The following is a 25,708-nucleotide window of genomic DNA, read 5'->3' as shown; positions in this document are numbered from 1 at the left end:
AACACAGCACGCCTTAGTTTTGTTTTGCTTTTGAATCTATAATACCGGGATTATAATTGTACCCAGTGTGGGAAGAATGCAGTGAATGGATGTTTGTAAAGTGCTTGGGACAGCGCATGACGTAAATGTTTGTTCAGTAGGGACATCTGTGGCCCTCCGGTGCTCAGGCTGGAGACAGACGGTGGCCTCTAGGACCTGGCCGAGGGCTTTATACGACCCGAGCCATCGGAAAGGGGGAGCAGGGTGGCACATGGATGAGCCCATGCAGGCCGGTGCGGGAGGGGGGCCGCCCTCCGCTGGGCTCACCCCGGGGCTGCGGAACGGGGCTCAGTAGGGTTCCGGGGAGCGTGGTTAGCGGGCTCGGCTTTATGACGGAGCGACGCGGTGTTCCTGACGTGGGTGCCGGCGGCATGTGGGGCAGGACACTTCTTCCCCGGGCTGCGGGAGGGTGAGCTGCCTCTGGCCCCCAGGCCCTGGACGCCGGTCGGCCTCGCAGTCATCGCGCCCCGCGAGGATGCCCGCACCCCCTGCCCCCCAGGTCCTGAGCAAGCCGCCGCAGCTGGGCCGGAATCCGAGCAGCGTGCACATGTGCCCCCAGCAGCGGGGAGCGCTCCTCTGCCGACGCCGGGGCTCCCAGGCCCACCCCCACACTCAGATAGTGATCTGCTGGCAGCGCCCTCTGCTTTGAATACAAAGGACAGTGAGACACACACACCCCCGTCTGGTTATCTCAGGCTTCCTTGGGAAACTCCAGCCTCCACGATGGCCCATGCATCAGAACATTCCAGAGGCTGGAAGCTCAACTTCCTGGGCGGCGGGGTGGGCAGAGCTGACCCTCAACCAGAGACCAGGCCGGGCCCGACACTAGGGGAAGCCCAGGGTGTGTCCAGAGAGACATGTTTCTCCACCTGGAAGACCACGGGGTCTCGGGAGGTCGGCACTGGGAGCCGCCTTCCAGATGCCCTGGACAGAGCTGCCCTTTGCAAGAAGCCCCTCCCGCCCAGGCCCTGCTCTGGCCCCCCTTCTGCTGATGACTTAGGTCTTGGCGTTCCCTTTCTCCCTTTCTCCCCTTCGTTCTTGGAAAACCGTGTCATTTATGTCCTGCTGAGTCCTGCCCCCTCTTCCGGCTCCTCCTCACGTCAGGAAGGCTCAGAGGCCAACCCTCTCACTTTGCAGGCAAGGAAACTGAGTCTGGGAGGGTGACCAGACTAACACGGACAAGGCCCAGGGCCTCAAAGAACTGACTAGAGTCAGTTTCTCCCTGAGAAAGTCCGAAGAGGCCCCCGACCTGGAGGAGCTCCAGTTGGCCCAAGGTCCTGGGACGCGACAGTGTCCAGCCATTCAGGAAGAGATGGCATCCTTCTGTCCTTCCAACTGAGAATCCCTTCTGACTCCTCCTTTCCCCCTCCCACCGCCCAGGCCGCGGCCCCAGCGGGCCTCAGATCGCTGCTCAACAGTTCCAGGGCCTCCCGCCAGCCCCCGACTGGCCTCTGGGACACGGGGGCCTTCCTGGTGGTGCCATCCACTTGACCTTCCTCAGACACAGCTTTCCTTGCTTGACAAGCCCGCTGCCTCTTGCAAGACAAACTCACCAGCTGGGCCCTTGTCTGTCCGGTCACCCCTGCACCCCCCCAACATACGGCTTGATGCCCTATGTCTGATGACACGGGCCGCGGCCTGCGTCTGCCAGCCTCTCCTCCATCCTGCATCGCTTCCCTTGCCCCTCCTCCCAAATCCTGTTTCTCCAAGGCCTCTTCTCCAGTCACCTGCACAAAGCCTGCTCTGACCCAACCAAGGCCCCTTCTCCGGATCCCCGTTGTGCCCAGAGCCGGACTGACCCATCTGCACACCCCCACTGGCTGTGACCTCATGCGTTCTTTGGTTGGCGATGGTCATTCTCCCCATGTCCTCCGGGGTAAAGATGCCCTTCGCCGTGCCTAGAACAGGGCTGGCCTCATCGCAAGCGCCCAAAGGACTGCCTTGACTTGCCGTGGGAATGTGTGCCGGGGACGGGAATTCGGGCCTCCGTGGGCACAGGGGATCCTTGGCAATGAAATGAGCCGCCAGGAAGGCGGAGGGGTTCCGGAGGAGGCAAGCCCGCGTGTGGGGGTGGCCCCGCGTGTGGCTTCCGGCCGTGGGGGACCGGGATTCCTCCCCTAACCTCTTGACCGGGGCCTCCCGAGCTGGTTGGCTGAGTCTGGAGGGTTCTCCTGCAGCCGCGGCTGACCAGACAGAGGGAGGCAGGCATGCGCTGGGCAGACCGAGATGAAAAGAGTGTCTGTGTCCCCAGCTATTAGCCCATTTTGAAACACGCTTCTGCCAGCAAGGTGGGGCTGGCCAAACCGGCTCCCAGCAGGACACACCCTGCTCTTCCCCAGCGAGTCACACACCCAGCGGGTGCCGGCAGGGCCACCTTCAGCAGTGGAATCCCCACGCCCTCCTCTCCTCGTGAGAGCCAGAGCACACACGTGGGGCCCGGCGAAGCCCCGACAAAGGACCTGTATGGAAAACGCCTCGAGGACGGACCCCCTTTGCCTCCTGCTCCCCCTCTGTGCCCGGCATGCAGGGGCTCTCTTTCGCCTTCCTGGGATTTTCGCCAGGACCGGGCACAGGCGCCGCTGGCTCGTCCCGGGGGGCGGAGGCGGCCTCATGGTGCAGTGCGGCAGCTCCGCTCCACTTTTTCGGGGGGTCTGGGGAGCACGGCCTCGCTCAGCAGGGGCTGCCCAGCAGGGGGCAATCAGGGCCCCAGGGCGCGGGGAGTTCTCTGGGCGAGAGGAGCTGCTTACTGAGCAGTTTGAGTCAGAGAGAGAGAGAGAGAGAGAGAGAGAGAGGGAGGGAGGGAGGGAGGGAGAGACGAGAGCCTTTGGGCCTGAGTCACTCAAGGTGGGACTTCAGCAGCAGGAGTGCCGATCCGGTCTCCTCCTGGGCCCCACTCCCTCTCTGGCGGGGAGCAGGGGGTCCCACCCTGGGCTGGTCCTCCTTTCCTTTCCCTGGCACGTAGCTTCGTGTGGAGTGTGGAGAGCAGAGCCACCCCCCCCCCACCCCTGGCGCCAAGCCGAAGCCCTGACATCCGGGCAAAGAGCTAGTCCGTTCTGTTTGGAGGTGGCTGTGGTGGTGGGGGGTCTGCTGGGGCATCCTTAAGGCCAGGGAGGCACGGCCCCATGATTCCATCCCAGCACCCTGAGGCCAGCAGCACCTACTCAGGAGGGAATCCCAGTTTGCAAACCGAAGGACAGAGGCTGGTGGGTCGGTCTACTCGGTCAGGTGAGGCACAACAGGCACAACCTGACGTCAGGTGTCGGGCATCTTCTATCACCTGAATTTTTAAAATGTAAAAAAACCCCACCCCAAACCCATGAAAGTTTTGATGCCCATCCTGGGAGTGCAGAGTTCCTCAGAGATCTGGTTAATAATGGTTAGCGTCCCTCGTCGCCTCTGAGAGGTGGAAACTGGGGGCCTGCATCAACCAGGGCAATAGTAAGAAATGTGGGTAATTCGGATCCAGTTTCTGGTTCCAAAGCATCTGGACAACTGCAGCCCAATTAGAAAAGACCATAAAAACCTCAGGCTGTAGCTTGTGGGTCTTTCAAGATGGTGCTACATCCTCCAGGGAGCTCACAGCTCCGGTGAAGGAGGCATCTTGCCCTGTTGGGCTCGAGGTTCCAAGTCTGAGTCCCAGGCTGGTGGGAGGGTCAGGCCCCCGCGGCTCCTGGTGCTATCGGGCACCAGGGTGCAAAATGTCTTGTGTACCCCAGCACCCTGCCGCGGGCGGGCGCTCCATGACATCTGCCGTGGGAACAAACCACTGTGGCCCTTGGGAAGCCAGCTCTGTCTCCACGCCCTGCTCCCTGCCTCACTGCTAATCTGCAGGAAAACGTGGATTTTCTGAAAATCTTCTCTGGAATCTCCTCCCCCTTCACATCTGACAAGTGGGTTTTCTTAGCTTCTTAGGACGGGTTTGGGGAGCAAGGACCTAAAGTTTCATGTGTACACATCTCTGTTACATTTTGGAAAGGAAATCCCCGGCAGGTGTTAACCTCTTGTGAGGACAGACCCCGTGGCAAAGGACACCCCCCAGACCTTGGCCATCTCTCTTTCATGTCAGACAAGTCAGAGGCATGACTATCCTGCCCTCCGAGCCCCCTGTTCTGTGGTCACAGCTTTTGAACCCAGAGGCTGACCCCACTGTCCCTGTAACTGCTCATCCTGGGAAGGAGCCTTATAAGGTTTCGACATGAAATAATCCCGGAATCTCAGAGGATACACCAGTTCCTGGAAGAGCATAGTCGAGGGTCAGGACGATCCCGCTAAGTTCGGCACCCCGCACCCCATGCTGGAAGTCCGAGGGTGGCTCAGTGGCCCCCTTGACCACCTCCCACATACTGGGCCAGGAGGTGCTTCCAGACATAAGAAGAAGAGGGCCTTTGGGCTGTGAAGTGGGGACATCCTCAGGGGCAGATGCTTACGTGGCCCAGAACAGAGCTCCTTGGAGACACCGACCATGGAAGGAAAGTACTCCCGCTGATGGGGAAGCCGAGGATTTCACATGAAAGGAGGATCCCCCAGGGCTTGGGTGCTGGATCTCCACTCTGGAAGAGGAGCCCGTGTGCCCGTGGGCACACACTCCCATATGCACACCTGCCTCCGTGGAGCACTTCCCTGAAGTTCCTCGAGCGGACCGTAAGAACACCTCAGCCGGCGTGGCGCTTTACAGTGTGCCAACAGCTCCCCAGTCGTCATCTTGTTGGAGACTCCTGTTGACAGCACCGCCCATCGTCTCCTGCCTCCAGTGAAGCGTCAGGGCAGATGGCAGCCACCGCATGCTCTCTGTGAGCATTTATTAAGTTCATAGAGCTCAAGGCCACACGGCTGGCTAAGGCCATGCGGCTAAGATGAGGCAGACGGTGAACCAGGACTCAGGTCTCCAACTTCCCTCCTGGTGTCTGTCCTCCAGCCGCTGGGCCGCGGGGGTCTGGTGACTTGAACGGAGCCTAAATGGCGAAGAGCCCCTGCAGCTAGGGGGCACCTGCAGGGGCTCCGCCAGCATCTGGCTAGTTGCTGGCCCTGACTCCTAGGAAGCCCCTTCCCTAGGGGCTGCAGACATAGGAGGTATCTGCCCCCCACCCCCGTTTTTGGCTTATTTTGGGAGATCCTTAGAGACATTTAGGAAGACGGTAGCTCCTCGGCTGTGTGATGCAACACCACTGCCCAAAGACCTGGGCTAGAAGACCTTTTGCTCCAAGGGACACCGGTGGGCAAGGAGACCTTGTGGTTATGACAACTGATCTGTCTGGGCCAGGACCGTGAGAGTGAAGGTGCAGAAAAGTGACTGTACCCTTTCAACCACGCCTTATTCCAAATGCACCACGGAGCACACCTAGATTGGGCTGGGAAAGCAGGGAGTCATGTCAAGACTGGTGCCTGAGGCTGGGCCTGGAGTTTCTGGAATTAGCCAAGTCTTGCTGAGCTTCTTCATGCTCAGGGAGTTGGGCCACCCTGCTCCAAGCCTCGGGGACAGTCAGGAGGGTGGAGAAGAGGGGGCTGGGCCACTGGCTGGCTCTGAGCTCCCCTACTTTTCTCAGGCTTCCTCCCACAGCACCCCCACTCTGCTCCCAGCACCATGGGGCCTCCAAGAGTGGATGAGGGCTCCAGACAGATGTGGAAGAGGCCTAGAATCTCCTGTGGACCCTCTCCAGGCTGGCCCCCGGGAGCCCTCCCACAGAGCTCAGCGCTCAGTGGGCCATCAACAGACACTCAGTCAGAAACCTCATCTAGGGGCAACCTGGGTGGCTCAGTCGGTTAAGCAGCCAACTCTTGATTTTAGTTTGGATCATAATCCCAGGGTCCGGGGGCTGAGCCCCATGCCAGGCTCTGCCCACAGCTCAGAATCTGCTTGGGCTTCTCTCCCTCTCCCTCTGCTCCTCCTTACGTGTGTGTATGCTCTCTCTGAAATAAATACATAAAATATTAAAAAAAAAGAAACATCATCTTTACCTCAAACCATAAAACTGCTAGAAGAAAACATAGTAAGCTCCTTGACATAACTCTTGGTGATGGATTTTTGAATCTGACACCAATGCAAAAAAAAAAAAAAAAAGCAAAAATAAATAAGTGGGACTCCATCTTACTGAGCCCTTCTGCAGAGCAAAGGAAACCATCACCGAAACGAAAAGGCAACCTACTGAATGGGAGAAAATATTTGTAAATCCTGTTATCTGATAAGTGGCTAATACCCAAAATACATAAAGAACTCCTACAACTCAATAGAAAAAACAAACAAACAAAAATCTGATTTAAAAAGGGACAGATCTGAATAGACGTTTTTCCAAAGAAGATATATGCAAATGGCCAACAGGTACATGAGAAGTTGCTCAACAGCATTAGCTATCAGGGAAATACAAATCAAAACCACAACGAGATATGACCTCACACCCGTTAGAACGGCTAGAAAGACGAGAAATAACAAATGCTGGCGAGGAAGCAGAGAGAAGGAGACCCTTGTGCCCTGTTGGTGGGGATGCAAACTGGCGCAGCCCCTGCGGAAGACGGGACGGAGTTCCCTTGAATAATCAAAAATAAAACTACTGTGTGATCCATTTATCCGAAGAAAATGAAAACACTAACTTGAAAAGATACGTGCGTTCCCACGTTCGCTGAAGCACTGTTTACGTGGCCAAGACATGGGCGTGATCGAAGTGTCCACCGGCGGATGAATGGGTAAAGAAATCGTGGTGTGCAGGCACATACAATGGAATATTACTAAGCCATAAAAACGACGAAGCCTTGTCATTCGCGACACTGTGGACAGACCTTGAGTGCCTTACGCTAAGTGAAATGAGTCACACAGGGAAAGACAATGATCACAGGGTCCCTCTTACATGTAGAATCTAAAACCCATCCACCCCGAACCCCAAACCCCAAGAACCAATACACAAAACCCATGCTTATAGACGCAGAGCACAGACTGGTGGCTGCCAGAAATGGGGGTGGGGGGCGGCCGGAGAAATGGGTGAAGGGAGTCAGAGGGTTAAAAAATATATATATCAAGGGATCCCTGGGTGGCGCAGCGGTTTGGCGCCTGCCTTTGGCCCAGGGCGCGATCCTGGAGTCCCGGGATCGAATCCCACGTGGGGCTCCTGGTGCGTGGAGCCTGCTTCTCCCTCTGCCTATGTCTCTGCCTCTCTCTCTTTCTGTGTGTGACTATCATAAATAAATAAAAATTAAAAAAAAAGAATTACAATTAAAAATATATATATATATCATCTTTAAAGGCTCCATTAAAGAAACAAAACTATTCCGTCGGGTGTGTGGCCGGTCACCTCGGGGAGGGGGCTTCGCTCTGGCGATTTTCTCCCTGGTTCTCAGCTTCACCTGACCTGCTGGACCAGCTTTAGGACAATTATCCTGCGTGATGACTTTGCGGCCCAGAATCTCCCCCAAGGGTGGGACACACACCGCTGGTGATTGAGAGGTGACATCAGAGCATTTAACGCCCCTCAATAGCCAACACCGAAGCACACAGAAAGCTCTTCCTTCTTCCATTTGATTACCATAAGGAGAAAGTCTAGGTTGGCGCCAGTAAGGTTTTTTAGTACTTGCCAGCCTCCCTTTCAGAGCAGGAAAAAAAAAAAATGGAAAAGAAAAAAAAAAAAAAAAGCTTTATCTACCGGGAACTAAATGATTTGTTTGTTTCTATTCATTAGTACTGGTTATAAGTCATAGTCAGCTTTCATCCAGGGCAAAGCGTCCTGTTTTGTTTTTTGTTTTTTCTCACTTCTGAGTTAGTGATATACGTTTTCCTTTCAAAATTTCCTTTGAAATTTAAAATGAAAAAAAAAAAGAAATTTAAAATGAAGTACATCAGAAATAAATCACAGCTGGTCGCTGATTCCATAAAAATCGTGACAGCAGACTGCCGGGGACGCACGCAGGCTTGGGGAACAGTCGCCCACAGTGGCGAGGGTCCCCGGATGTAACAGTGTGACGAGGTGCTCCGGGCAAGGAGTCGGGGAGACCGGGGGTTCCAGTCTGTGTTTTTCCTCGTCCGGCTGTGCGGCCTTGGGCACTCATCTCACCTTTCTGATCCTGTTTCTCCAGCTACAGAGTGCCCTAGAAGCTTCTTCGGACTTGGGCGCTCTAGGATTCAGTCCCCACTGGAGTCACAAACGCCTGCTTCCCAACCTAGCTGGGTGCTTCTGAACAAACCCCACCTTCATCCCCTTGGGGTCTCCGCGTTGTGAGCCCTGCAGGAGAGTAGGACGGGGTGGGTGGGGGTCTAGGGCCCAAGAGCTGCTTCTCTTCCCGCCCAGCCCGTCTCTACCCCTCGCCCCCACCCCCACCCCATTTGATTTTGTTTTTCAGCTGAGCTTGCTCTCCCGGGGCAGGACGGCCTCGTAGAGACTTGCCAGGGCCCTGGGGGAGAATGCTGAGCCTCACCCCAGCGGAGGGTGGGGATGGCTCTTCCACCCACTTGGGAGATGCCGCCCCATTTGTCTCGCTGAGCTCTGTGACAAGAGGAAAACTCTGACACCAGAAAAGAGGCATCAGGAGATTTACCCAGGGCTTTGTTTTCGCGGACCTCCTTCCCGTCCCCCTGCTTCCTGGCTTTGGAGCATGTGCAGCTGGCGGGGCAGGACAGGAGATCCTGACTCACCCCGGCCCACTGGGCTCTGGACTGGGTTTTGCCAAGTCTAGCAGTGAGGCACCGGGCAAGTCCCTGCACTTGCCCGCGGCCTGACTTCCCTGCACGGAAAATCAGAAGACGAGCGATGGTTCCCGCCCATCTCACAGAGACCGAGGATGAGGATCGGGCGGGGGAATAAGCCTTTGTGTGAGCCTTTGTGTAGATTCAGAAGGCTGCACCCGCTCAACTACCAAATGATGGGGATGCTCGAGATCGGGCGCTTCCCCGGGGAGCCCGGCTGCAGACGAGGGCGCCGGGGCTGCCACCTGCATGCTCACCCCAGAACCTGGGGGGCCCCTGCCCAAAGCTCCTCCTTCCGGGGACTGGGGCTGGAGCTGAGGCAGGACCCCCCCCCCCCCCACAGATGAGGGAACGGAGGCCAGCGGGGTCTAGGTCAGCTTGTGCTGCGCACGTTCGCTTTTAATTACATCCCCTCTACGGCGGCTGTTCCCTCCTTCGGTTGTTTTTAACCACAGCGTTAGGACTTTCAAGACTTGTTGGTTGAGTACAGTGGTTCCTGTCGGGACCAAGAAAATACCAAACCAAACGACCAAGCAACCAAACAAAACACCAGGCCCTGGACAAAACTCCACTAATTTTTTTTTTCTGGCATAAAATAAAGAAGTTTACAATTATCCCCAACTCTTCAAATCTTCCCTCTGAAGTCTCGGAGGCTCTGCTGTGAATGCGGGCGTGAGGAGGAAGGGGGGACAGTGACCAAGCCCCCCCCCCCCCCGAGCATCCCAGCCAGATTGCCCGGCCTCCTGCCCCCGTGGCCGTCCTCCCTGCCTCCTCCGGGGTCTGGAGCTCCTCAGGACCCGAAGGGAGGGGTGGGCAGCAGGCTGGCTCAGCTCCGACGGCATCCCGGGTCCTGGCCTCCAGGAATCGGAGGCAGAGGCCAGGGAGGCTCGCGAGAGCTCTGGAGCTGGCACTCCTTGGGGGCGATCGGTCAGGAAAGAGGACCCAGGCGCTACTGCCGGACCGAGCCCCAGGCCTGGGGGGTCCTGGTCTGCCCACATCTTCTCTGCGAGGGCACCCCCTCTCCTTTCACGCCCCGCTACAAGCGCAGCTCTTCCAGGGGCCGGGCCTCGTTTGCTCCCCTGGAGCCCACCCTCGGGTGCCCGGGGCACCCACTTGCCGGAAGCACGTCCCCGGCCCTCTGCAAGGCCACGCTGTGGGCCCGGGAGGCGTCCCCTGAGGAAAGACACAGCATCTGGGCCATCAGGGCCGGAGGCGGGCTGAGCCACTGTCTGGTCTGCGGCTGGGCAGCTGAGGGCCAGCGCGGGGTCCCGGCGACAATCAGGGCCAGTGGTGCAGAGGCCCGTCCCGGCCTCCGCAGAGGCCTCCCTGGCTCCCGACCTCAGCAGGAGGAGGGGCCTCCCCGAGGACAGGATCAAGCACCAAAGGACGCCCCGCCAGGGGCCCGTCCCTGAGGGACACCGGACGCAGGTGTCGGCCACGGGCTTCTTTCCGGGGGCGTCTGAGGCCTGGCCCGGCGTCTGTGAAATGGCCAAGCCCCCTCACCTCGCGGGCACCTCCTGTCCCTCAGCCAGGAGGCTCGCTGACTCCTCTGCCGGGGGGACCCTGGGGCCCTGCAGGCCCTCCCACCTCCCGGGCTGAGGGTGTGAGTCACCGGCTGGCAGCAGGGACCCGGAGTTGGCACACGCGTCGGAGCAGGAGCCCTGGCTGCCGGGACAGGGAGCCTGGACCGCTCCACCTCGCCTGCCCTGGACTTTTCGAGAACAGAGGCCCAGTGGGCCCTGCCTGAGGAACCCCGCCGGCCCCGAGGGCAGGGCCATCGGGAGCTGAGGAATGGGAGCGGGGAGGAGGCGAAGCCAGAGGTTTTGAGTCGGGAGCGGCCAGCTGGAGCGTCGCTGTGCCTGTTTCCTGTCCGTAAAGCTACAGTGAATGAGTCCTGCCGCCTTTCCATCCTGCTGCAAGGGTTAATGAAACTGTTGTTCTCCTGGTGCTGGGAAATGCTCCGATGAAAGCAGGGAGGACTGCAGAAGCCGTTACCCACCATAGGCCGGAAGCGGGGTCTCAGCTGGAGGACGTGCCCCTCCCCTGCCCCCAGGGAGACCACCCTGCAGGCTGTGGCTGCCGCCCTGTAGCCTCTCGCCCTCGGCTCTCACGTCCCACAGAGACCCTGAGAGGTCCGAGCCAGCCGGGTCCTTGTCTGGGATCTGAGCCAAGTGCCTTGCCCCATGGATGGGAAAGCCAAAGTCTGGAGAGGGGAAGACCACCCCAGATCCCGCAGCCTGTCGCAGCTGAGATTAGAATCCAGCCTCCCCCTGCGGACCCGCCACGCCGGATCCACAACCCTTACTGCCTTTCGGAATAGGAATCGGAATTCTCACCCATTTCAGAGATGGGCAAGCTGAGGCTCAGTCGGGTTAAGAACATGCCTGGGTCATACAGCTGGTGAAGGGGCAAAGCCAGGATCTGGATCCAGTGTCCCCTCCACACCGGGGTGTTTTGGGGAACAGACGGTGTTAACTGTGGGTTGGTAAAGATGGTCTCTTTCTCTGCGTCAAGGGCAAGGATCCCGTCATGTCTCTTTCTGGCAGCTTCTCTGAAGTACCAGGCCCAGGGCCTGGCCTTTGGGGACACTCCGGCCACATGGCTAACTGGAGAACACTGTGCTTGGGCTTCCCGTCCCCTATGGAAGCTTCATGCAACCCAACCCCAGCGCTCTCATCTGGGGGCCACCCGGGTGGCTTCAGGTTTGGGCTGGGCAGGATCAGTCCTTCTCAGGATGAGGGTCCCTAGCACGTTGTCCACAAAACTCCGTCACGGGTGGGTCATCAAATACTGACGTGTGTGTTAGGCGAGTTCAGCTAAGCAGGGTTTGGGAGAAAGATTTGCCAGTGAATCCCGGATTACAGTAGACAAATGGGGTCAACAAGCAGGACAAAGGCAGGATTTTCCCTGGTTATGCTGCTGGAGACTCCCACGCTCGGGAGCACGGGGCTGGATTTCAGTGAGCACAGTTGAGTGATTCAATATGACGGCCCCAGGTGTCCCCCAGCCCAGACTCCCGGCTGACGATGCCCAGGTGGGCCGGACGGTCCAGGTCAGTCCGTCACCCGAGAGCATCACTTGATGTGACTCCCGGAAGACCTGAGTGCTCAAGGTGTGCCTCTGGATTTGTAAGCAGGAACATCTATCGGAGCTGGAGATGACAGAAAAGGAGATAAAGCCATTCCCTGGAAATCAAAATTGTCCACCGGCCTCAGCTTCGTCTTGGACAAACCCCTGGGGTAGGAACCCGTCTCCAGCTTTGGAACAGAAGGGCTGTGCCTTCCAGTGCGTCGAGCTCTCTCGTCGCCCCAGTTGGTCTCAGCTGACCCAGAGGAAGGTGTTCAAGGGACCCATTACAAGGTCCCCTAACGGGACTCAAACAGCTTCCACGTTTTCACCAGAAGTGGCGATGGCCTGAAGTAACCCTGTTTGGGTCCCCGGCCCGGGAGGGGAGCACTTCAGGGGGGTCCTGTATTTGATTACAGAGGGTGCTGTGGGGAGATGCCCTGACCTAGCCTTGCCACGTTTGGCAAATAAAAATGCAAGATTGGAATTTCGGGTAAATGACAAATGACTTTTTAGTGTAAATGTGTCCCAAACATTGATTGCATTTTATCTGGCCTCTCTGCCCCGACCCCCATTAACCCTTATAGCCGAGTGAATCCGGCTTGGGTTTAAGAAGGAAAAGAATGGCTGCTTTCCCGCTTCTTTTGAACGAGGCTGGCTCCTCAAGGGAAGAGCAGGCTTGGTTGGGGGACGGGAGGAGGGAGGAGATGAAGAGATGCAAACTCGCAGATCTCACGCGGGTCCCCAAAACACGGTTGTGGTGTTAAAATTTTAAGGTGCAAAAATGGAAGACGACGCGAAAACCCCACACACCAGGGCCGTCGAAAGTCTGGAGTACGGAGAGCAGAACCCCACTAGACCGGGAGTTGGGTGGCGGGGCTCTGGGTGCCGTCCTCGTGAGCAGCCGTGTGACCCTGCGGAGTGATCTGCCCTCTGGGAACCTGCCCGGCCTCAGCTGTGCGGTGTCAACCCCACTGGGGCCCGAGCATCTCACTAGTGTGCTTCTGAGAACCGGAAGGGAACGGCAGAGGCTCAACCCGAGAAACTGAGCAGGGGCGCTGGAAACTGCCCCCACCCTTGGCCCCCCCACCCCGGCTCCTCCCTGAGATCTGCACCACCCTGGAGGAGGAGGAGGTTGGTGCGGCCAGCAGGGAGCTGACTGGGCCAGTGACTGGTCTTGGGATCCATCTTTTCTTTCCCTTAAGCCCCCCGATGCCTCTTGTGTGTCAGGCTAACTCTGTTTGAGGTTTTATTTGATGATGGCTCTTGGGATGTTCGTTGGAGCCAGATCTAAGGAGTGAGGCGCTCAGGGCGGCTAATACTGTCCCTGGTCAAACACAGGTCATGACAGCAAAGGAACAAGGCTGGCTTTCCTACATCATATAGCTCCTAAATGACACGGATAGTTGGGTCTAAAAAAAAATTTTTAGAGGGTCGCAGGATCCTGGGAGCGATGGCAGAGGGGCGCAGACCCCGGGACGCCAAGGAAGCTCAGCCCGGGTCATCCTCCGACCCTGGCTCTACGGCTCCCCTGCCAGGGCACGGAGGGTGAGAGGACCCCGCCGGCTGGGTGTCTGCGGGGCACTTGTCCCCTGCCCGGCCCGACCTGCCCCACACGGGCTGGCTGACGGGGCGAATGTGAAGGCGGCGGGAATCGTCCTCCGGCAGCTTCGGGCCCCCCGGGTCCCCGTGCTGCCTTCAGCCGAAGGGGGAGACGAGAGGGCCACCAGCCCCGGGAGAGCCCGCGGCGTAGGTCGCCCGGCCCTGAGCCTGCTCCCGGCCGTCCCTCTCGCCCCCTCCCCGGTCCTGGCCCTGTCGGGCTTGCCCCGGCCTTGGCTGGCTGCAGGCCTGGCTCCAACATCCATCATTCCACTTCCTCGCCACCTCGCCCCCTTCCCTCTGCCAAAACCTCATGTGTGCCGCGCTCTTCGCCGTTCCCATAGCCGCTCCTGAGCGGAGAGGAGACAGGACGTGCCTCAGCAGCTACCCTGACGTGAGTCATGTCTGAAGTCCCGCCAGCGAAGAAGGAGGAAGGAGGGTTGGGCCTTGGGGCGCGTGAAAGGAAGGCATTTTCATGGACTGTCAGAAGACAGGCGCGGGGAGGGGTGGGAGAGCCTGGGAGCATCCGGAGCTGCCGAGATTACTGAGGACGGAGTTGATGAACCAGAAGAAATGCCCAACGTGGGCCAGGTGGAGATTTTTTTTTTTCTTTTTAAAGGAAAGACCTCTGAAAGAGGCGCTTTGCAGTTCTTGGCTGCCAGTTTCCAGGGCAATGACCCCGCGCTGCCCCTCTGATAACACTCCCTGTTAATGTAACATCGACCTGTGGGTGAAGTCCACACACACAGATCCTCATTCCCACTATTCCCACTTCCCAGACGCGAAACCGATCCCCAGAGAAGGTAAGAGGTTTATCCGAAGTCTCAGAGCCACGGAGTCATAGAGCCCGAAAGGACCTGACTAAGCTTTCCCGGCTCTGATCTGTAGCAGAATAGACGTAAAGACGAGTAACAGCCACACAGGCGGCAGGATTGCTCATTCCGCCTGCTGGTCCAGTCCAGTGATCCGCCTTCCCGGGGTCTCACAGAAGCCTTTATACTGCGTTACTAAGCCGCTTTCTCTAAGTCAGATTCTCTCTGGTCATCACGCGTGATGTCAAAGCACTTTATCCGCGTCTGAGCCACATATGGGCTCAGTCAACTGTCTATCAGTTGCACTGAGGGTATCAGTTGCCATAAAAAAAAAAATTAGAAAAATGGGAGGGGAATAGATTTGCAGGAGGAATGTTAATTCTTCCCTTCGGTCCCTACCCTGTAACATGCAAGAAAGGCAAATATTCCCAAATTAGCCCCAAGAAGAGCTTAGGAAGGAAGGCTCGAACTGAGAGCAAAAAGAAGACCTGACTCATAAACCACCTACCCTCTCCCTTGCCCAGGACCCCAAAACCCCAAAACCCAGAGGTGACATCTGTAAACAACGAGGACTCCAAGCAAATGCCACTGACACCTGGAGTCCCAAGAAGACAGTGCCCCCAGGCTCCCTGGAAAAGCAGCCTTTCACTCCAGCTGCATAATGTCTCACAAAAGAAGTCCCAAGAGCCACACAGGCTAATGTTGAAACTGGCAAAAAATAAATGGAAGTCATAGAATTTAGAGACGGGGTGTCATTGAGCCCAATATCCCTGATTTTCGAGTAGAGGAAACCCCGTACACTGGTTTGTATGGTTGAACCGAAGCATTTACCACAGACCTTGGTGCAGGGGTAGAGCTAAATAAATATTTGTTCAGTAATGGATGGATGGGCATAGTGGTTGGAAATCACACAGAAAGGCAGTGACAGGGTCAGGATTAAAGGATTTAGGATCATCTCTACCTATGTTGATAGAAAAAATAACCTTAAGACTGATTGTCATCAGTTTTTTTTTTTCCAGGCACATTATTTCATTTAATCCTGACAACAAACACCATGAGATAGACTTTGTTATATCCATTTTAGATATGAGGAGACTTAGGCCCAGAGGTAGAAATATCTTGCCCATGGCCACATGCTCAGTGAATAGCAGAGATAGAATTTGGATCCAGGTTTGTCCACCTTATAGACACAGACACTCCAAGCCCAACGTAGGACTCAAACTCATGACCCTGAGATCAAGAATCACATGCTCCACCAACTGAGCCAGCCAGGGGCCCCCGCCCAACTTATAAACTCAAGCAACACTCCAGTCCAGCATGCACCCTCTTATCCAAGAATCACTGCAGGGGACATGCCCTTCCAGCCCCAGGGGACTTCTAGAGCATTCTCCATGGTCATCAGCACACACGGAACAGGGAGGTCTCCTCAGTTAATCCACAAATGGAACTCAAGAATTCAAACTTCTCTCAAATCCATGATCATATCAGACATTTAGGAAAATAGGCTGTTTTCTTTATGTTTTTCTAAAACACTCTCATTTGAGACACTTGGCAATATCCAATCAGCCCGAACAGGAGATGACACTAAGAGCCATCCATGAAATAATGGCCAAGCCAATGGCCCCGGTCAGGTCAGGGCTGTTGGGCCTCACTTCGCGGACCAAAGCAGCCCCTTCCCACCCGGTGTCACTCTTCTCAGGAACCAGTGCAGGTTTGCCCGACCGTAAAGTCTAAGCCATCCCCACCAACATGCCAGGTCTTTTGGAATGGAAGCAGCTCCTTACCGGATATCCCCATGAGCCATTCGCCGCCTGCATCTTGGAGTAGTAGCTGCTCCGGCTGGTGGTCCCATAGTTGTTGTAATTGTCGGCCAGGCCATCGTACATGGAACCTTGGGGGGCAAAGGCAGGGGGTTAGGACAGTGATGGCCATGCTGGTCACTCGCCTCTCCTCCCCGCAGCATCCGGGTCCACCGCGCCCCGTGGAGGAGACCAGGTCTGAGCTCTTGAAGGAGGAGGGTAGGAAATACATCATCCGCTCGCCACCTCTCTCTCTCTACCCCCTCCACAGCCAGGGCCAAGGAAGGGCGCACGCAGGCTGCTGCAGGGACAGCTCTGCAAATCTCGGCCGAGCCCTCCCTGGGCTGACGGAAGGACTCCCTGCTGCTTGGGCTAAGTTGACACCTACAAGTCAGGAGATGGCCTGGAGGGCCGTGGAGCACCGCCAGTCCACTCCAGGGAATCACGACTCCCCGGTCCACGAGGATAAGCTCCCCACTGGGGGACGGCTGGCAGGATCTCAGCATTCCAGGTCCAGAGCCCCGGGGTCAGAGCCACAGAGCAGGGAAGGCTGATTAGAGGCCAATTCAGGGTGAGCCTCTGGTTTCAAACCTCAGTCCGGCCCCCCGCTAGTGACGATGTGATCTTTTGTCCCTTCCTTCATCTCCTAGGTGCTCTAGATGGTGAAGGGGGGGTGGCCACCAACCTCAAAGGCCCCAGTGAGGATTAATTAATGTTTTCAGAGTGCTTGGAGACCCACAAATGACAGGCTCTGCAAGAGGACAGAGTGTCATTAGGGTTATTAGGAGCAAAATGGATTTGAATCCCAGAAATCCGAACTGGATTTTGGGCTCCTGGTGGGGCTACCTTCCCTTCTCCTCTTCACCAGATGGCAGGTGGACCCTAAAGAACAGTCCCAACCGGCAAAAGCTGGTCTGTTGGCTGTCTTACTGTCCTTGAAGCACGGCTGACGGGGACATGCCTACGACTTTGCTCATACCAGGCCCCTTGCCAGTCTGCCTTCCCTTCTCGGCCACGACATTCAGATCTCGCCCATCTTTCAAGGTCAAGTCCAAGATCTCATCCCTTTGGAGAAGCCTCTTCTGACCAGCCCTGCCCAAGGTGATCTCTCCTACCTCTAAACACATACTGTCCTGCTGTCTGTACCCGAGCCACATCCTGCCTGCTGTCCCATTCCCAACACTGGCTCTGCGTGAGGGGAATGCCATCGCTCTGCGGCCTGGACATCCGGAGCAAAGCTTGCCCCACACTCGTTAGTTAAATGATGAGCCCTCTGGGGGGAGGAGGGAAAGGAAAGTGGGATCCAGTGAGAGCCTCCTAAGGGGGATGCGCACTTCTTTTCTCTGAAGTGATGGTCAGACTCCAGCATCAGAAACCCTGTGTAGGGGGAAGGGCTTGACAGTGATCTTGCCCAGCCGAAGTAGCTCCTTCCCCACCCGCCACACCCGCTCAGATTCCCAAGCCTTTTGGAGGCAGTAGGAGGACTGGAGTATTTGGGCTAAGAGAAGGAACAGCAGAGGGGCAGCTCTGGAATGTGGCAGGTGTCTCTGCCTGGGGCCACTTCCTCTGGCCGAAGCCAGCCAGAGGCCACCCCGTAGCACATAGGAGGGGGCACTGCCCTGATTCCCACCCTGCCATCACGGAGGATCAACAGGCCATTAGGGTGATCGCCCGTGGCAGAGGTAACTTGCCCTGGGAGCCTAGAGGTGTTGACATTGGCTCTGACATTTGGGCAAGTCACCTGCTCTCCCTGGGCCTCAGCTTCTTCTTCTGTGAAATGAAGGGGTTGGCCTCTGTATACCCCAAAGGCCCAACACAGCCCCAGCATTCCATGGCTGTGTGATTATAGTAACTCATGCCCCATGGCATTCAGAGAAGCTTGCAAGGAAGATGGGGCGACATCAAAGGCTGCGCCGCCACCTCCTTGCTGCCCGCCTCGGGGGCCTCCCAGAGAGAGGTGTCTTGCGGGCCCAGGCCTGACTCCTGAGCCTCTGACTTCATCCAAGCTCCCCTACTGAGTGCAGGCAGCTTGTTCCTCTTCCTTTCTTGGGAAGCTGCCCCCCCTGGAAAGGCAGCCTCTGTCAGGAGGAGCCTGGAGGCAATCTCATGGGCTCAGACACCCAGAACCAGCTCATACCAGGGAAGGGACTGCAACCAGGACCCTAGACACGCACGGTCAGGTCCTGAGGCAGCTGACAGCCTGGTCTCATCTGACTTCCCTCCATCCAGCCTACTTCTATCATCTCTTCCAGGGTTTGACAGGCCAGAGTTCACTTGGCCGTTGCCCCAAGAGATATCCCTGCTCAGGTGTGGGTCAGCAGCTGCTTTCAGGTGGAAAATCTGGGGTGGTGACAGACAAAGGGTTCTATGGATCCCCAGCGAGGCTTTCTGCTAGGGGAGGCATCCCCAGGAGGCTCAGTGGAGGGCAGGCTCCCACGGGGCCTCCACTTCTTCTCAAAAGGCAACCTGTCAGCAGTGACATCACTCACCCTCTCAGTCATCAGATGAAGCATCTCCTCCCTCCATGCCCTGCACCTGCCTGCCTCCCTCTCACATAATTCTCTCCATGTGGGAGGTAGGGAGTTCTCTGTCATGGAGGCAGGGGTGAATAAGACCTCTGGAATGCCCTAGGCTTCCAAAAGCCGGTCTCTGTGTCCCAGTGGTGACTTTAGTGATGACAGGTGTGGGCTATAACACTCACTTCTGGTGGGGCCAAGGCCGCCAGGCCCTTCCCGGTGGCTCCTGAAGGCACTCCCTAAGATCCATCTGCAATCGGGGACCAGAGCACCTGACTCCCACCCTAAGATGCTTTGCTTCCTTCCTTGTGAGAACGAGGCTGCCATCACGCCAGCCAGTGCTGCTTTTCTGGCAGAAAGGCAGCTGCACTTGGGGCCCAAGGTTCTGAGGTAGAGGAGGAGTCCAGAGAAGTTGCCTACTTGAAGTCACACTTTGCGATGTGCCCGATGACCAAAGAGGTGCAGGTAGGAGGTGAGCTCTGTTAATAAGAGTGCTGCTCCCCTCTCCTGACCCTAGGGTGTCCGGCTGGTGCACGTGACCCTTGGAAAGTCAGGTTCGACAGCAAGAACACGGGGGCTCTCAGTGACAGTGATGGCAATGGCTCTGACAGTGTCCCCTTCCCCAGCTAGTCCCTCATTTCTAGGGAGCTTCTCCTGATCGACTCCACCCGGTCCCGTGGCCGCTGGCTGACTGCGCCCTCGGAACAGTGCTAGGACCTCATGACCGTGCCAGCGTCCATCATCACGTACCTCGGGCACCCACTGCAGCAAGCGCCGCGTCTCTTCCTTCCCTGGGACCTGGGGCACAGGGCATGGCTCTGGCTGGGATGTGGCCACACCTGGCCTGAGCAGGCCCTTTCTTTCAACCAGTTGTCCCTACCCACCCCTCATGGTGGAGGCGCTTTAGGAGCCTGGAGGCTCCATATCCCCCAAATCGCAGCCCAGGCCCAGAGCCTTTGAAGGCCACTCAACCAGGCTCTCTTCCCACCAAAAAACGTCCCTGGTCTGGTGGGGGTAATGGAGGCAGACAGAGGATCTGAGAGCAGCTCTAGGACAGGCACAGCCCCCTCCTTGAGGAGCACGCTTGGTATCAGGGGTGGTAAGGGGAGGAGATCCCAGCACCCAGCTCACCCCACAGAATCACCCCCACTCTTGTAGCTGAGCACCTGCATTCCCACTGTTTCTCTCCAGAAAGGTGCACAGGCTAGACTCAAAGGATGGTGGCCTCTCGGTGGAACCGGCCGCCAGCCCAGCTTGTGCATTGTCCCCGGGAGGCATCTGCCCACCCACAGAACCCCAAGGTCAAGGGCAAGTGTCCAGAGAAGGCACAGCTCTCTCCAGTGCACACTCAATTCCAGCTAGCTCGGTCCACACAGCTTGTCTCATCCGTGTCAGTGTTCCAGGGTGTAAAGCCATCTCCCCAGATCCACCACTCGGACCATCAGCGTCCCTGGATGCTGCTTCCCTTTGGTGCCCGAGACAATGATCTGATTCTCCCCTGTGTCATAGGGCCAACGCGAGCTTCCTCGCCTACCAAAGCTTTGAAAGGGAGGCAGCTTCTTTGTGAGCATACGCGGACGGCTCTCTCCGACCAGACCGGACGGCCAGACCTTTGCAGGGGGTGACTCATCCCCTTCCACCTCCAAGCTTTCAAATAGGTCACACCCACCGCACCTGAAACATTCTCTTCGTCTCGGTCAAACCCTCTCCCTGCATTCAAAACCTTGCACAAAAATCAGCTTCTTCTAGAGGCGAGACCCCACCCGGCCCTGGGCACTCCAAACCCTCCAGCGTAACCCTGTCAGCTTTCTGGTCAGCTGCTCTGCTCACTCCGTGCTGGCTGTGGCTTCCGTACTGTGTGCGCATGCACTTATGGGCCCTTCTCCCAAAAGCAGGGAGGCTGGGGACTCCCCGAAGCAAGGGATCTGCTTGCACTAGATCCCCACCCCACTCCTGAGCCCAGGACCGGGGTCCTGCCGGGACAAGGCGCTCCTGACATCCGCCTGCCTGACCAACAGGCTGCAACAGGGCCGAGGTCCCCCGCAGTGCGTGTCCCCCCGCATCCCCCAGCGCCCTCTCCCTGGCTCCTCGGGAGGCCTGGCCACGGGGCATCTGCACCGCCTGTGCCTCCACGGCCTGATCTGTGCCCCCCAGGGCCCGTGTCTCTCTGGCTTCTATGCTGAGAACCCATGAGGGCCACAGGTTGCGAGGAGGAGCCTTCTGGAAGGACAGCTCCAGGCGGCTCGGGGAGCGGTGCGCAGGGCAGGGAGCGACACAATCTATCTCCGATGATCACCACCACAGCACACTTGGGAGGTGACCTAACCCCATGTCGCACAGTTGCAGAAGCCGGAGGGGGCCGTGCCTCGGCCGCCGTCACACAGCAGCCGGCAATCCGCGCAGGCAGCGCTCAGCGTCCGGGCCGCAGGCTGGACTCCTGCCCCAGCACCACTGCGAGGCGGCGGAGAGCGTGTGCGTCCGTGCAGGGGCGCGGGTGTGCATGTGCCCGTGGGAGCCTCGGGAGGATACCTAACGTTCTCGCACCTTGTTTTGTCCAAAGATCACACACCCTCTAGGGGTCGCAGCCCACGACAGAAGCAGTTCCCCGAGTTCTAGACCTGGAGGGATTGGCTTATTGGTATTTACAGTTTGGTGCGTGGGGAGAAATATTTGTTGGTTTCTTTTTCTTTTTCTTCTTCTTCTTCTTCTTTTTTTTTTTCCAACCTCTGCCAATGAGCTTTATTTAGCAAAGGAGCGGGATCCAGGGAAACAAACTCTGCTGTGAAACATTCTGGAATACCTGGCATTTTTGTATGCGTTGTAACAGGCAAACGGAAATTCTGGTAAAACCTTCACTTCAAGCCAAGGTACATTGTAAAGAAACAGGAATTGGTTCATTTGAAGTTTAATTAGGGCGTTTTGTTCCTGGAACAAGGTAAAGCGAAGACACCCTTTACTCTCTCCCGTGCCAGATTCGGGCCCCAGAAACCCACCCCAGAAGTCGACATCTGGAAGGGACAGCTGTCAAGAGAATAGACTGAGCTGATCCTCACTCCGGCAGAGGTTTATGCAGCCACACAGCCGACTGCAAATACAGAAAAGCCAACAAAGGCGGGTCCGAGGCGGGGGCCTTCCCCTGTGGGGGCCGGGCCACCAAGCCAGCACAAGCCTGCCCCCTAGGAAGGCCTTGACTAGTCACTGCCCCGTGAGGGACAGATGCAGCCTGACGCACCAGGGGACAGGCACCTTCCCTAGCCCCAGGGGGGCCCAACCCTATCTCCGACCAGGGAGAAATACAGGTTTGGCCATTTTACATAAGAAATGGTAGTTATGAGAAGGTTGAAAGTAAAAAAAAAAACAAAAACAAAAACAAAAAACACATCACAGCTGTCTACGCAGGTAGTGAGACAAACAAGGACAAGGACGCTGCTAGCGTCGGGATTTCCCTGGAATGAGAAGTGATCCGAGAAAGAAAGGCCGTGTCCTTAGACTCCGCGCGTGATGTGTATTCACGGTGACGGCAGCGTTCAAGTTGGACCAAATGAGATTCGGGATAAGCGTTAGGAAGAGATTCCAAGTGAAGTTCTACAGAACCTGAGGGTGGGAAAGTATTCCTTTTGGGCTGCCTAACGGGTGCTCCTGGTCCCCAGCAGGGTGGCTCATGGGGAGCACCTGTGGGGACCTCCCCGCTCAGGCAGGCCGAGTTTCCCCAGCCAAGATCTCAGGCTGGGCAGCCCCAGCCCCTGGGTTTCCTCCTGCTTCCACACAGTGGGAGAAGGCACCCTGACGCACGCACATGAGGACACCCTTGATGCACAGGAGAGCAATACTTAGCAGCCGGTTCAGAAAAAGACCCAGAAGGTCAGGCAGGTTGAGAGGCACCTCTTCCCGCAGGGTGTCCCGACCCCGGAGCCCCCCCTCCACGGGGATGTCCTGACCAGGGCCAGGCATCTATCTCCTCTGCTGTGTTTTGGGGAAGGCATGGGTGGAAATAGGTACTGGGTGTCAGGCTCCTTCTGTGGAGCTCCTCTCCCAACCCCTGGTGACTCAATTCCCCCTCACCAATAAGACAGAAGAAAACCCTAGCGGGGTAGACCCTGGAGAAAAGCTGGATCTATGGCTGGGACCACCAGTCGCTGATTCCTGACTGTCCTTTGTGGGGTACAAGGCGTGGTGGCTACCTGCCGGGCAGCCTGTGAGGTGTGGCCAGCCTTCTTTGGGGCGGATGTTCTTAACCAGAGGAGCCCTGGTAGGATTCAGGGGCCCCCAGAGAACCAGATACCCTCGAGAATGGGACTCTTCTCTCTTGGAGAATTCCGGTGAGTCCAGGAGGGGTTAAGGAAATGAGGTGGGCCTGGTCCTTCCACAACGGCCAGCTCGCCCCTCCCAGCAGCCAGAGCAGGTGCATGAGATAGAAACCAACACAAAAAGAGACAGCAGAGTTGGGAGGGATGGCCACTGAGCAAATAGGGAATGCTTGGGCGGTTCTGATGAAGAGAAGGGGGAATCTGATGAAAACAAAGCCAGATAAACCAGAAACACCAGCTCCAAGTGACCTAACCGCCTCTTCCACCTAGGACGCCTCTGGGGAAACTGCCCCTGTGGGAACCTGGCCAGAGCCGAGGGCAGAGGGGACACACCTACAGGGTCAGTCCTTGAAGAGGCCTGTTTCCGGAGAGGTACACATTCGCCAGGGAGGTCACCCCTCACCTGGCTGAAGCCCCCTGGAGGACCCCGGGACGGAGAGAAGGAGATCCCATCAGAGGGATGTTACCCACGAAGGGCAGAGCCAGAAAGGGCACCGCATGATGACGGACACTCACCGCATCCCCACTGGTGGGAAGAAAAAGGGGTATTCGGGGCACCCGGGATTTTTGAGATTTTTCTGGAGCTGTGAGCCTGCAGCTCAGGCCAGGGATGACATGGGAGCGGGAGGGGGACAGGTAAGTCTTGCGCAGAGATGAGAGTAGGTTGTCTTGAGCTGTGACTGGGCTGTGGCCAGAAATGGGGACACCTTTTTTTTTTTTTTAATGATCTCAAACCTACTTCCAAAAAAGGATAGTGAGCAGCTACCAAAGCACTAAATAAAAGAGGCGGCAAATGCCCTGGAGTCTGTGCGACCTTGAGGAGAAGTCTGGCAAGAGGGGGACCAGGAGCCCAGGCCAGGGCGAAGGGCACACACAGCAGCAAAGAGCTTTTAAGTTCAGGGTCCAGGGAAGCGCTCAACCAGCCATTCTCCCTCCCTCAGCTCAACACAGGGGTCGCTCAGGAGTGAGGGGGAGAGGGAGAGAGGCCAGGCCCAGGAGGAAATGTGAGCTGAAAAGGGTGTGGCGGGAGGTGCCAGGGCTCCCTGCCTCCTTCCTCTTAGCCACCCCCGCTGCTCCCCTTACCCTCTCTTAGGGGCCCGACTCCCTAAATAACTCTTGGTGGGTGTACTGGTTTGGGCTGTAGAATCTTTCATCAGTATTTACTAAATTTAACTAAACACACAAATAAACAGAACGTTGGCTAGTTGGCGTGTAATTCTTCCTGGGAAGCCTCTGTATTAAGGTTCGTGGTCTAAAAATTCTCCACAAATGTCCCTGTCAGATGCCGCCCCTTCCTCCTGGAGTTTCAAGGATGCTTTCTCCGAGCCCCCCCCCCCCCTTGGGGGACCTCAGCACCAGCGGGGGGCATGGGGCTGGGCACCTAAACTGGGCAAGTGCTCGCGGTGAGCGCTCAGCCCCGGTGCCTCCTGGCATTTGCAGCCTTGCCAACCCGCTGACGCTTGCTCCTTCCCGCTCAAGCCAAGTGAGGGGTATGGGGGAGGAGGGCGCTTCTGCGGTGGCCACTGAGGACAGAGGCACCTGCAGGCGCCCTTGCCGGGCCTGCGGGGCGGGGGGCGCACGGCCCGGGGGCGTCCTGGGTCTGCAGCCTCTGTGCGCCCTGGGCCTCCCGCACCTGGAGCCTGCGGGCCTGGGCACCCCAGGTCGGGGCTCGGGGTGAGGGGCCGCACTGGGGAGCCCCGGCGAGCCCAGGGGCGGGGTGGGCAGGGCGGTGGTCCTGGGGCAGGTGGGTCGGCGCGCTCTGGGCTCTGAGCCGGTGCACCTGCGGCCGCCCTCAGTCCCGGGCCACCCTCCCGCGCCCCTGCGCCCCCGCCCGCAGCCCGGGAGGCGCCGCCTGGGTCCCGCCGCCGGCCCAGGGGAGGCCGGGGCGCAGGGGCGCGCGGGGGCGCAAGGGCGCAGGGGCGCGCGGGGGCTCAGGGGCGCGCGGGGGCGCAAGGGCGCAGGGGCGCGCGGGGGCTCAGGGGCGCAGGGGCGCAGGGGCGCAGGGGCGCAGAGCCCTTACCTCGGTTGGAGTGGCTCAGGGTGGACGACTGCGAGGACTTGGACTTCTGCCGCTTGACGGTCATCATCACCTGCTCCTGCACGCGCTGGCGGCCCGACGTGCCCGTCTTCATCTTCTGGTCCGACGGCAGGGCCAGCGTGGAGTTGTCCTGGTCGGGGAAGCACTCGTAGGCCAGGGCGGTCTTGAGCGGCGAGGGGTTCATGGCTGCGGCTGCGTCGGCGGCTCCCCAGGCCCATAGAGCGAGCGGTGCGCTCCTGCCTGGCCGCGGGTCCCCGCGCTGCGCTCCACTGGCGGGCCCGCCCTCCGTCCGACTGGATATACCGCCCCCCGCCCTGCGCCACCCACCGCCGCGCGCGCCGCGGTGCTCCTGGGGGCAGGGCCCAGGCCCTGCGCCCTCGGCTCCCCTCTCCCGCCGCCCTCCCCCGTGACGTGCAGGGGCGAGGCCAGGAGACGCCCCTCCGTCCTGTCCCTGCTCGCTCAGGGACAAAGTATGCGCTCGGCTGGGGAACCCAGGGAGACGTCTCTCTCTCTCTCTCTCTCTCTCTCTCTCTCTCTCTCTCTCTCTCGAGGAACAGGCCGGTCTGGAGCAGGCCCCAGGGGAGAGCTGGCGGCCACCTGCTGCCCTGGGTCGTGGCGAGACCAGCCCCGTGCTGGGGCTCCCAGGCCAAGCGCTGAAGCACAGCCCCTGTCCCAAGGCGCGCTCAACCCTACGGGGACAACCGCCCTACTCTGAGGCGGCTTCCTCCCCAGGGGGCTGGGGTGGGGGCATGAAGCCTCAAGGACCCGACTGGAGACACAAAGGAACAGTACACTTGCCGTGTCCGGGCACGCCGGAGGAAAGGCCGTGTGAACAGTGTGTCCTCTGAGACTCCACACGTCGGGCGT

At 58.1% G+C, this 25,708-nt stretch overlaps 1 protein-coding gene across 1 annotated transcript in view; it reads right to left on the bottom strand.

Moving 5' to 3' along the window:
- Window positions 1–25,125, bottom strand: part of PKP1 (plakophilin 1) — a 45,928-nt gene extending 20,803 nt beyond the window's left edge. Inside the window, exons 1-2 of the mRNA XM_055318986.1 lie at window positions 24,824–25,125; window positions 15,966–16,072 (exon numbers count right to left, since the gene is read on the bottom strand). Coding sequence (XP_055174961.1) covers window positions 15,966–16,072; window positions 24,824–25,025 — 309 coding nt within the window. The 5' untranslated portion in view covers window positions 25,026–25,125. The remainder of the gene's footprint in view (window positions 1–15,965; window positions 16,073–24,823) is intronic.
- Window positions 25,126–25,708: the final 583 nt, after the last annotated feature.

Source organism: Nyctereutes procyonoides, unplaced genomic scaffold (genome assembly GCF_905146905.1).
Source record: "Nyctereutes procyonoides isolate TBG_1078 unplaced genomic scaffold, NYPRO_anot_genome, whole genome shotgun sequence".
Lineage (NCBI taxonomy): Eukaryota > Metazoa > Chordata > Mammalia > Carnivora > Canidae > Nyctereutes > Nyctereutes procyonoides.
The sequence above is the reverse complement of the archived record's forward strand: the minus strand, read 5'-3'. Positions and strand labels throughout refer to the sequence as shown.